The sequence below is a fragment of the Danio aesculapii genome, chromosome 6, assembly GCF_903798145.1.
Source record: "Danio aesculapii chromosome 6, fDanAes4.1, whole genome shotgun sequence".
Taxonomy (NCBI): domain Eukaryota; kingdom Metazoa; phylum Chordata; class Actinopteri; order Cypriniformes; family Danionidae; genus Danio; species Danio aesculapii.
In genome coordinates, this window is record NC_079440.1 from 8,471,486 (window position 1) to 8,483,984 (window position 12,499).

Consider the following 12,499-nt stretch of genomic DNA (forward strand, 5'->3'; position numbering starts at 1 on the left):
TTCAAGAATTTTCCTGTGAAGAAACTATTCTAGAATCTCCACTAAATCCATTTTAGGATGATTTAAAAGGAAGTTTTCTTAGATTATAGAAACGATAAGAGAATCATATCATATTATCATATGAAACCTTCTGAAGAGCATTCTGAAACAAAGAGTAACTAAAATGTTTATATTAAAATGTTCCAGAAATAAAACATTGCATGAATGATTTGTGCATTTTTTTGATTATCTTTAAGTTTTGTGCTTTCTGTCAGGCTTGATGACTTAATGTAATGAACAATAATAACTTTAAATAATAATTTAACAATTAACATATACAGTTGAAGCCAGAATTATTACACCCTTGAATTGTTCACCCCCTTGTTTATTTTTTCCCCAGTTTCTGTTTAACGGAGAGAAGATTTTTTTCAACACATTTCTAAACATAATAGCTTTAATAACTCATTTCTAATAACTGATTTCTTTTATCTTTGCCATGATGACAGTAAATAATATTTGACTAGATATTTTTCTAGACACTTCTATACAGCTTAAAGTGATATTTAAAAGCTTAACTAGGTTAACTAGGCAGGCTAGGGTAATTAGGCAAGTTATTGTATAACGATGGTTTGTTCTGTAGACTTTTGAAAAAAACTATAAAGCTTAAAGGGGCTAATAATATTGACCTTAAAATGGTGTTTAAAAAATTAAAAACTGCTTTTATTCTAGCCAGAATAAAACAAATCAGACTTTCTCCAGAAGAAAAAATATTATCAGACATACTGTGAAAATGTCCTTGCTCTGTTAAATACATGTTAAATATGTTAAATTCAAAGGGGGGCTAATAATTCTGACTTCAACTGTATATTTACATGCATTAAACATATTTGAATGATTTTGGAGTTTTGAAAAGGAATAAATTAAACATAAAAATAAGAAAACTTGTAAAAAAATGGTACTTTTGATTCAAATGTCATATTAAATACAAAATACAAAATGATCAAATTGTTAAATAACAATGTTCTTGAAATTTGGACAGTGACAATAAACATAATGTACAGTTGAAGTCAGAATTATTAGCCCCCTTTTAAATTTTTTTTCTTTTTTAAATATTTTGCAAATTATGTTTAACAGAGCAAGGAAATTTTCACAGTATGTCTGATAATATTTTTTTCTTCTGGAGAAAGTCTTATTTGTTTTATTTCGGCTAGAATCAAAGCAGTTTTAAATTTTTTATCAACCATTTTAAGGTCAAAATTATTAGCCCCCCCCCTTTTTTTTTTAAACCGTCTACAGAACAAACTATCATTATACAATAACTTGCCTAATTACCCTAACCTGCCTAGTTAACCTTATTATCCTAATTAAGCCTTTAAATGTCACTGTATAGAAATGTCTTGAAATTATGGGAGACTCCCGGGAAAAACGGGCGTGTTGGCTGGTATGCTCACACATACACTATGCACTCTGACTACTTCAATACTGTTGATAAGCCATGCATTTCACTCGGTCTCGCACTGAACGCTGTCAGTGTCGACCAATCGCAACAGGCTGTCATCGGTCCATCAGCGCAGATTAGCTTCCCGCTAAAGAGGGGTTTGGGAACAAATGAATCGCTGAATGATTCATATGGGAGTCGCTGGGATAATTAGGTCAAAATAAATGCATATTATAAGACAATGAAAGTATTTTTGACCTTACATGCATATCAGCCTGTTGTTGGAGACCCTTACAACAAAAATATTACCCTATTCATGTATAATAGGGGCTCTTTAAGCATGTTTGTTTCTTTTTTAACATGCATTTTAGTGCTGAAATGTATGGCTTACGTCTGAAAAAAAAAAAGCCAGCAGCATTACCTTATGATTGCTGATCCTCTAAAGCTGCGGTTGACTAAGGGCAGGTAATCGGTTACAGAGATGTAGATGTATCTCTTCGCTTCTCGGATCACATGTCGTATAGCATCTATATCTCGACTCCGACCCTTCGGGCAAAACAGCTCTGGTGACGTCTACAAAGAAAAGTTCAGAAACACTGATAAAACAGCACTTTTCTTTTAGAAGTTTTTTTAGCTTAAATTCATAAGCTCACTACACCAGAACAAGGTAATGAGATGGTCGTCTGTGTACATACATCATTGTCAGGGAAATTGTATCAGTGAGCTGGAAATGTCTCCCTGCAGCCTATAACATTAGAGCGCTATTCATTTGAGTGAGATGATGGATGTCTCAGATGCGTAGAGAAAACATCCTGTTGCTGGAAAGGAGTCAAGATTCATTACGCTCAAATTAGAATCCAATGGCCAGTGTCTTCACGTGTGGCGCAGCTTGGCATAGGATAAAGTCAAAGGGATAAATTACCTGCAGAGCGAGTGATCTTTCCATAACCAAATTATAGCCAGGGACACCATTGAAAGAGCAATTTATATAAGAAAATCTTTCAATTAAAATGCACAACATGGGCCTATTTCTGCAGAATTGATCACAACATGTTTGTGCAGTAAAATGTCAAAGGCATTAGTAAATAATGTAATGAAAGCATATTTTTGTACACTGTAAAATATCCATTAATATATTGTGATTCATGTTTTTATTTTTCCCCATTTGTGCTTTTGAATTGCATCATGGGACATTGATCTTTCTTCCAACAACTTTTAACCTTGAAATTTTGGAAAAAGTGACTCTTATTAACATTTCTAATAATTTAAATTGATATATTGTCTGGGTTGGTGTTGTATATTATGCTACAAAAATGCCTTGTAATAAACTGCCAGTACATTCATTCATTTTCTTTTCGGTTTAGTCCCTTTATTAATCTGGGGTCGTCACAGTGGAATGAACCGCCAACTTATCCAGCACGTTTTTACCCTTCCAGGCACAACCCATCTCTGGAAAACATGCACACACACTCATTCACACATACACTATGGACAATTTAGCTTACTCAATTCACCTGTACCGCATGTCTTTGGACTGTGGGGGAAACAGGAGCACCCGGAGGAAAATTACACGAACACAGGGAGAACATGCAAACGCCACACAGAAACACCAACTGAGCCGAGGTTCGAACCAGCGACCCAGTGACCTTCTTGCTGTGAGGCAACAGCACTACCTACTGCGCCACTGTGTTGCCCTGTCAGTACATTTTATGTTATTATGTTACTGTCAACACAAGCTCATTCTGATTACGTACTCCAGTATACATTTCTGAGAGTGCCAAATATGTCCCAGGAGCTACGTTTTTTTGCAGTTTTTGTTCTTGTGAATCTGCAAGAGGCTGCTGTGTATGTTTTTTCAGATCTCAAATTTCTCCGCCGCTGTCAACTGACTGACTGACCGATCGACTGACCCACCCTCCTCCTTTCCTAAACCCAACCAATAGTGTTAACAAAAGCACCGATTGACCAGCGCCCACCCACTTCCCTAAACCTAACCGACAGTGTTTTCAAAAGCATTGCAGTAAAAGAAAAGCGCCTGGGGCAGCCTGATTTTTACCAAATTTTTCCACATTTTCACCCTGTTATTTACTTGTTTATTTTATTTTTTGGCTTCTGTTTTTGTCTTACCTGTTTTCTGGAACCATTCTTCGCCAGACCCGAACCCCGTCATCACGGTCAGCTCCGCTCCACATCACAAGCCTGCCAACGTATGCAGCGAGCCACTAGACAACTGGTCACAGTGGGAAAGCCGTCCATACATACACTGTAAAAAAATCTGTTACTTTACAGCAGCTAGGGTGTCGGAAAAAAACGTCAAATAACTGTAGTTTTTGCTGTAAAATAACAGACGATAAATTACAGAAATTTAAATTTAAGGAAATTTCTGTAATTTAAAGTCTGTTGTCTTACAATAAATGCCTGTAGTTTAACGACTACAGGTTTTTTTCTGGCACTCTAGCTGCCGTAAAATAACAGATTTTACAGTGTAGGTTAGCGGTCTAATCGTGAAAATGAACGATGTTATACCGCCCCTTAGCATTTGTTTTAAAGACTAAATGCAGCCATATGTTCTTCTTAATACATAATTTGCAATCTCCAGAAATGTACATAGTGCTACGTTTTCCTAATAAGTGGACTACAGTAACCAACACAGGCTTAATGTAGTCCACCCCTCACTCTTGTAACAACTGGGATTTTCTAACATAGGTTCAAGACGTAGCTCTATATATATTTCTTTAGAGCACAAATTATGTAGCCAGAGCTCCGTGTGGCTGCATTTTTTCTTTAAAATGAACGCTATGGTGCGGTATGACACCGTTCCTTTTTTCGCTTACCAGCTGACCGCTTACTTCCGAATGGACAGCTTTCCCGCTTTTACCAGTTTGTCCGGTAGCTCAGCATGCATGTCAACAGACCTCAGATGCAGTGTGGAGTTGACCGCAGGTAAAACTAATTCCAGAAAGCAGGTAAGACAAAAACAAAAGCTAAAAAATTAAATAAACAAGTAAATAACGGTGAGAATGTGGTAAAATCTGAAAATGTGGTAAAAATCAGGCGACGGCTTATCTTTTTATGGATTGCTTTGTAAAACACTGTGGTTGGGTATAGGGAAGGGTGTGGGCAGGTGAATCAGTGCTTTTTAAAACACTATTGGTTGAGTTTAGGGAAGGGGGAGGCGGGTCAGTTGATTGGACAGTCAGTCAGTCAGTAGACAGTCTGTCGACAGCGGCCTCGGGTGGATTTACTCGAGTGCGAATGGCACTCGCGAGAGAAATTTGAGATCTGAAAAAGCATACACTGCGGCCTCTGGTGGATTCGTGAAAACCAAAACTGCAAATAAAGCTTCTGGGATGTCTTTTGCTCTGTCCAGAAATGTATAGTGGTACATAATCAGAATGAGTCTGGGTTGGAATTTTCCGTATTGTCAATCTCAAAAATAAATCAACCTAGAGAAAAGGGTTGAGAACAATGTGTAGCTCTAAGCCCCGGTCTTCCCTCTTTACTTTAAAAATAGATGTACACTGGCCGATCACCAAAGACAGCAAAAGAACAGACATCTTCACTGATCTCACCGACACATAGGCAGAAGCGTCTGTATTGTTCAGTGTGAGCTGGAGCGGCTCGTCTCGGCTGTACACGGCTGTGACTCTCTTAGACCAGATTGAAGGGATGTAGTCCCTGTACTGCAGCTGCCAGTAGAAAGAAAAGATCCTGTGCAGGTCCATAGCCAGACAACTGCAGTCATACACTATGATCCCAAGCTCCTTCAGCTGAAACAGAAAAAAACAGGAGTAAGATTCACAGTATCTCGATGTGACGTGAAATGTTTTACTTGAAAGGGTGCTGTATTTCTTCAAACTAAACAATAGTTTAGCATTAAATGTATAGTTTAATTCCAACCCTGCTTCAACACATGGTATGGTATGGTATAGTGCGGTATGGTACGGTACAGATCACCTTTATCAGGCTTGCGTTTCCACAGCCAAAAGTGTACCAATGATACAATGGGAGCTTCTAGTACCGCCTTTTGGTACCCATTTGTCGAGCTAGGTACCCTTTGAAAAGGTTACCCCAAAAGTTGTACAGTACGGTTAGCTTTTTTTGGTACCTTTGACAGTGGAAACGTATATCACGTATACCATATAAGTGTACCGACCCCTGTATGTTTTAAACAAGCCTGAAGGACTTAATTAGTTTCATGAGGTGTGTTTAATTAGGGTAAAGCTAAACTGTGCAGAGTTGTGGCCCTCCAGGAACTGGATTTAACACCAGTGGCTTAAACTGATTAACGTATTTTTTTCACATCACCTCATACTGCAGTTTCTCATCAAATCTTGACCAATCAAATGCACTCTAGTGTCTGACATGCCCCGCCCCCTTCAACACGCTTCTCATTTGCTTTTCATTTGATGCGCTTTATCTCAACAACTCTCACTGGCAGAGCTGTGATAAAACAAAACACTATTGGCTGTTATTTTAAAAAAGGGAGGAGCTACTGTATGTCTCACCCTCTCTTCATGTTTCAGTTGAATTTACATTAAATATTGAATAAGAAACTGCACATTTCAAAGCACTTAACGAAACATTTAAAGATTTTTTTAAACTATGGTTCTTGGTGATACATAAAATGCAAGTCAACCGCTAGTAAAACTTTATGAATCAAAACAAAAAGAACAAATAGGAGTGAACACAAACCTAAAGGGTAAGTTCACCCAAAATGAAAATGTTTCTTTCTTTCTTTTGTTGAACACAATGGAAGATATATTAAGAATGTTAGAAGAAAAACAGCCATTGACTTCAGATGTATTTTTTGTTCCTACATTGGATATCAATGGCTGCTTTTTCCCAACATTTTTTCAGAAAATCTTATTTTTTTAGTGTTCAACAGAGGAAAGCAAATCTAAAACATTTAGAACCACTTGACTAAGTAAATGGTGAAGAAGTGTGCATTTTTTTGGAAGTGTCAAAGTCCTCATGAAGTGAAACCACTGGTAATGTTACAACATTATAACTTTCTTTCCTATTAAAAACATATAGCAAAGCAAAACTGATGCGACTGTGCAGTCCTAAAATCTATACTGAATTAATTCTTACTCGAAAAAAAAATGACTTCTTATCCATTTTTTTTGTATTTATGTAGAAAGAAATAATCTCTTACAATTTAATTCTTTAATATTTCATATGTAAAGATGTTTGTGTGCTGCTGTACATCCCTGTGTGTGTAATAAGCAATGTCTACATGCATTGTGGACCCACTTATTAGGTACATATCACTAATCCACTCTTTGAATAATAACCTCAACTCAAGTCAGACCCAGTAAAGAGTCCAACCATGTATTTTTTGATCTCAACTGGACCTAAACTGAAATGGTATTGACGTGTTCATTGCCTGCAGCTATGCTGTCAGTAAGAAAAAAACCCTTCTGCCATGATGACTGATTAGGCCACTGCTCCAGTACTTTCATTTATTTATTTATTTGTTTATGTATTATTGCTTTATATTATTGCTTGCCTGATAGATATCATGTGTTTCTGGGTCTGGCTTTGATTTGTGGGGGGTTTTAACACACAGGGCTCTATTTTAATGATCTAAGCCGCAGATGTGAAACTCAGTTCCTAGAGGGTTGCAGCTCTGCACAGTTTAGTTCCAACCCAAATCAAACACACCTGATGAAACTAATTGAGCCCTTCAGGCTGGTTTGAAATCTACAGGTGTGTTGAAGCAGGGCTGGAACAAAGGAGTTTGACACCGTTGATCAAAGCGCATGCTCTAAAGCACACTGCGCAGGTGCACTTAGGGTCTGTCTGAATACACTTTTGCTATATTAAGGACAGTCAGTGTACTCAGTGCATAGTCAAAAAAAGTGTCCTTGTTGTCGTAATGAGTTATGGGTGTGTTTTAGGTGTAACACACTTTAAACCAATCAGAGTCTCATCTCTCATTCTTTAAAAACAAGTTCTCTCTTTTCTCTCTTTACATGGCAGACTTTGGTGCGAGGTTAAGGCAAGCAGATGATCTACAGAATGACCCGTGTTCCACTCCAGTCCCCTGTGGTGAAAAAGGCATGAGATGAGGAAGCATTTTTTGTATTTATGTAGACAGAAATAATCTTTTACGAATTAATTATTAATTAACACCTCAGCAGGGTGTTTTCACACCTCTAGTTTGAAAAAAGTCAGGAAAGTAGGTGAGTCCAGCTTTGTTTAGGTGGGAGTGTCGGGGGAGGGAAAGAGAGAAGGTTTTGCATAAAAATGGGAGTTTCCGTTTAGGCATGCGCTGATTTTTCACAGATTGTTCCTTGTTCCTTTCAAACGTATTTCTGTCACATGCATTGTTATCCACAGGTGAGTCCAGCTACGCTCTCATAGCAGGGAAACAAAAACAAAACCTTCCCTGCAGCACATTTATAAATGCAACACTGACGACCCATGTCTCCAAACAATTCTTCTTCCAATTGTTTTGGCAACCCAACGTGGCGTCTTTCTGCCGTCTGAACACTGTAACAGGTAAACAGTCTTCGAGCTATCATGCATATTAATGAAGTTGCACATCATTCACAATAGAGCACGCTGATTGGTTTGAACCAAGTCTTTCTCATGAATTAATTCGGCACATTCAAAGAGGTCACGTTATACTCGCCAGTACAGACATGCTGGATTACACGCAAGGATCTAATCACCGTGACGCAACTTCAAAAATTCGTTTTAAACCGGAAGAACGAATTTGCTCGGAATAACGCAAAAACAACCAATTTTCACTTTTTAAAAAAAAAAAAAATACACTTAAAGTCAGAATTATTAGCCCCTTACATTTCTAAACACAATAGTTTTAATAACTCATTTCTAAAGACTGATTTCTTTTATCTTTGCCATGATGACAGTAAATAATATTTGACTAGATATTTTCAGGACACTTCTATACAGCTTAAAGTGACATTTAAAGGCTTAACTAGGTTAATTAAGTTAACTAGTGTTATGAAGCGGACAGGAGACAGAGGTAAGGAAACGTTAGGGTGTTTATTAAATGACAACAAGGAGCACATGAAGGATAGCCAGGAGGATCAGGAATGATGTTGGGGTCTTTTCCTCCGTGGCTGGGTAACAGGAATACACGAGGATGGACAGCACACACCAGATACAGCTGACAGAGGATGACACAGACTTGGAAGGACTGGAAGACAGGACGATTCGGGAGGACCAGGAAGACTAGGAGGAATACAAAGAGAACAGGTAAGTAAATCGTTTGTTTTAGCTGAGGATGACTACGCTGAGTGGTCGCTCAGTTGTCCGCTTTCGTCGAGACGAGCCCGGACAATGAGCGACTGGAGTGCTGTGCTTTTATCTGGTGCTCGTGAATGTGATGCAGCTGTGTGCTCATTAGAAGTCAGGTGATGGTGATCTTCGTGAGTGGGGGTCGTGAGAGCCTGACCAATCCATGACAGTACCCCCCCTCCCCAGGGCCCGCTCCTGAGGGCCGACACCTCCGACGCCGTGGTGGTCTCCCTCTGCCTCTAGGCGCTGGGAACTCAGGGTGGCTCTCATGAAACTCCACCATGAGACTAGGATCGAGAATATCAGCTCTGGGAACCCATGTCCTTTCTTCGGGGCCGTACCCTTCCCAGTCCACCAGGTACTCCAACTGGCCACCACGACGTCGGGAACGCAAGATCTCCTTCACTGCGTATACGGCTCCTTCTTCTAGGAGCAGTGGAGGAGGGGGGTTCCTCTTCGTGGTCAGGCTCTGTGGAGGGAAGAACAGGATCGGGATAGGGTTTCAGGAGTGATACGTGGAATGTAGGGTGAATACGGTAGTGAGAGGGTAATTGTAGTTTGTAGGTGACGGGGTTAACCTGTTCCACGATGGTGAAGGGACCAACAAATCGGGGACTTAACTTGCGAGAGGGCAGTCGCATGCGTATGTCCCGGGTGGATAGCCACACCTTTTGTCCGGGTGTGTATCTGGGTTCTTCAGACCTTCTCCTATCGGCGGTTACCTTGCTTCGACGGACTGCCCTCTGCAGATGTTGATGAGCCTCGTCCCAGACTCTCTCGCTCTCCCGGAACCAGTGATCCACTGCGGGGACATCAGATGGTTCGCCATCCCAGGGAAAGAGCGGTGGTTGGAAGCCCAGGACGCACTGGAATGGCGTGAGTCCGGTGGAGGGTTGCCGCAGTGAATTTTGGGCATATTCTGCCCAGCCCAAATACTGGCTCCAGGAGTTCTGGTGACCACTGCAGAAGGTCCTCAGGAACCGTCCCACCTCCTGAATCTTCCTCTCTGTCTGCCCGTTGGTTTGGGGATGATATCCAGAAGAGAGGCTGACGGCCACACCTAGGAGCTTGAAGAAGGCTTTCCATAGACGTGAGATGAACTGTGGACCTCTGTCCGACACAATATCTTCTGGAATACCAAATGACCTGAAGACTTGATTAAAGATATTGTCGGCAGTTTCAAAGGCTGTGGGAAGACCTTTCAGAGGGATTAGTTTGACAAACTTTGAGAATCTATCTACTATGACTAGAATACAGGTATTACCTTCTGACGAAGGGAGGTCAGTGATAAAGTCCACTCCTAGGTGTGACCAGGGACGGTTCGGAATCGGCAAGGGATGGAGCTTTCCAGCGGGTAGATGACGTGGGCTCTTGGATTGGGCACAGTCCTTACAGCCCTGAACATATTGCCTCACATCCCTTGCCATGTTTGGCCACCAGAATCGTTGGGATACTAGCGAGAGAGTATTGTTGATCCCTGGATGTCCAGTGCCTAGCGAGGTATGTAAGGAGTGGATCAGATTTACCCGGTGTTCAGGTGGTATGAACTGCCGATGAGGAGGGCATCCCGGCGGAGCAGGGGCTTCCGGAGTGGCAACGACTGGAGGAGCGTTCCAGGTGATCGGACAAATGGAGATGTGTTCGGGAAGAATCTTCGTTGGGAGTTCTTCATGATCGTGATGCTCGTGTAAACGAGAGAGAGCGTCTGCTCTTAGATTCTTGGGTCCTGGACGATAGGAAATGGAGAAATCAAAACGTGAGAAGAAAAGTGACCATCTGGCTTGACGTGGACATAGTCTCTTGGCCTCTTTGATGTATTGGAGGTTTTTGTGATCTGTGATCACCTGGAACGGATGTTTGGCTCCCTCCAACCAGTGACGCCACTCCTCCAAGGCTAGCTTGATTGCTAGAAGCTCCCTGTCTCCTATGCTGTAATTCTGCTCCGCCGGGCTCAACTTCCGAGAGAAATAGGCACAGGGATGCAGTCGGGGCGGTGTATCATGATGTTGAGATAATACTGCCCCGACGCCGGTGGTGGATGCGTCCACTTCCACCACGAAAGGAAGATTTGGGTCAGGATGAGTCAGGAGTGGGGCCCTTGTGAACTCCTTCTTAAGAAGGCGGAAGGCTGCGGCTGCTTCTTTGGTCCACTCCAGTCCTTTGGGTTTACCCTTGAGGAGATTAGTGAGAGGTGATGTAATCCTGCTGTAGTCCTTGATAAACCGTCTATAAAAGTTAGCAAACCCAAGAAACCTCTGGAGCTCCTTAATGGAAGTGGGTTCTGACCAGGATAGAACAGCCTCAATTTTCTTCCCATCCATACGTATACCGGTTTGGTCAATGATGTATCCCAAGAAATGAATCGACTTCTGGTGGAATGAGCATTTCTCCGCTTTGAGGTAGAGGTGATGTTCTCTCAATGTGTGTAGGACCTCCGCAACGTGTTGGCGATGTTCGGCCTCACTCCGGGAGTAAATGAGGATGTCATCTATGTACACTATTACACAGTGGTGAAGAAACTCCCGGAGGACTTCATGAATGAAGTTTTGGAATACGGAGGGGGCGTTGACCAGACCGTAAGGCATGACCTCATATTCATAGTGGCCAGTAGGGGTCACGAATGCTGTCTTCCATTGGTCCCCCTCACGTATTCTTATCAGATTATACGCGCTGCGGAGGTCCAATTTAGTGAAGACTTTAGCTTCTCGGAGCTGTTCCAAAGCGGCTGGTACCAGAGGAAGGGGATATCGGTATTTTACTGTACCGTTATTTAGGACCCTGTAGTCGATGCATGGACGCAGCCCTCCGTCCTTCTTGGCCACAAAGAAGAAGCTTGAGGCGGCTGGTGATTTTGAGTGACGTATGTACCCCTGACTCAGAGCCTCCCTTATGTAATCTTCCATTGCCTGATTCTCTGGAAGCGAGAGCGGGTAGATCCTACCTCTTGGCAACTGGGCATCTGGAACTAGGTCGATTGCGCAGTCCCATGGCCGATGCGGCGGTAGCTGGGAAGCTCTCTTGGGGCAGAAGACATCATGAAAGGAGCTGTACTCCTTAGGAATGTGGATAGACTGCTTCTCAGGAGGGCTCTCGACCGATGTTGCAAACAAAGAAATGGGGTTCCGACCTTGAAGAGGGAGATTTGGAAAACAGGCAGGTGTACATCCAGATCCCCATTTTTTTATCTCTCCTGTGCCCCAAGAGATGATGGGATCGTGCTTCACCAGCCACGGGCGCCCTAGAATGATGTCCATATTTGCACCCTCCAGAACCAGAAATTGAATCCTCTCTTGATGTAACAACCCCACTTGAAGAAGGATGTCTTCGCATTGTCGATGGATACGGGTCGAAGATCGAGTGCACTGGGTTATCGGTTGTATCTGGTATATATGCGAGGACGCCTCAGTACGGAGGTGGAGTTGACGACAGAGGGATTGGGAGATGAAGTTCCCTGCTGACCCGGAGTCGATGAGGGCTGTGACAAGGAGAGAAATAGAGGCAGTAGTTATTTGTACGGTGGTAGTAAGTGGTTTACATTGTTCAATATTCGTACTGAATACACTCACTGAAGTCCGAATGGGACGAAGGGGACACTCCATACGGGTGTGTCCACTGACACCGCAGTATAGACACAGACCCCGGGTCAGCCTCCTCTGTCGTTCCGCTGATGTCAGTCTTCCAGACTCTATTATCATGGGTTCTGGTTCTGGAGAGGCTGTTGACTCAGGCGATTGGAGGAGTGCAGACGAGGGGGTGATGGTGTCCTGTTGATAGGAACGGAGACGATCGGAACATCGGAGAGAATGTTGG

The 12,499-nt window shown here is 42.1% G+C and overlaps 1 protein-coding gene across 1 annotated transcript in view; it reads right to left on the reverse strand.

The window, feature by feature from the left end:
* Positions 1-12,499, reverse strand: part of ccdc88aa (coiled-coil domain containing 88Aa) — a 104,298-nt gene that overhangs the window by 36,597 nt on the left and 55,202 nt on the right. The window contains 1 exon segment of the mRNA XM_056459228.1: positions 4,990-5,187. Within this exon segment, the coding sequence (XP_056315203.1) occupies positions 4,990-5,187 (198 nt within the window).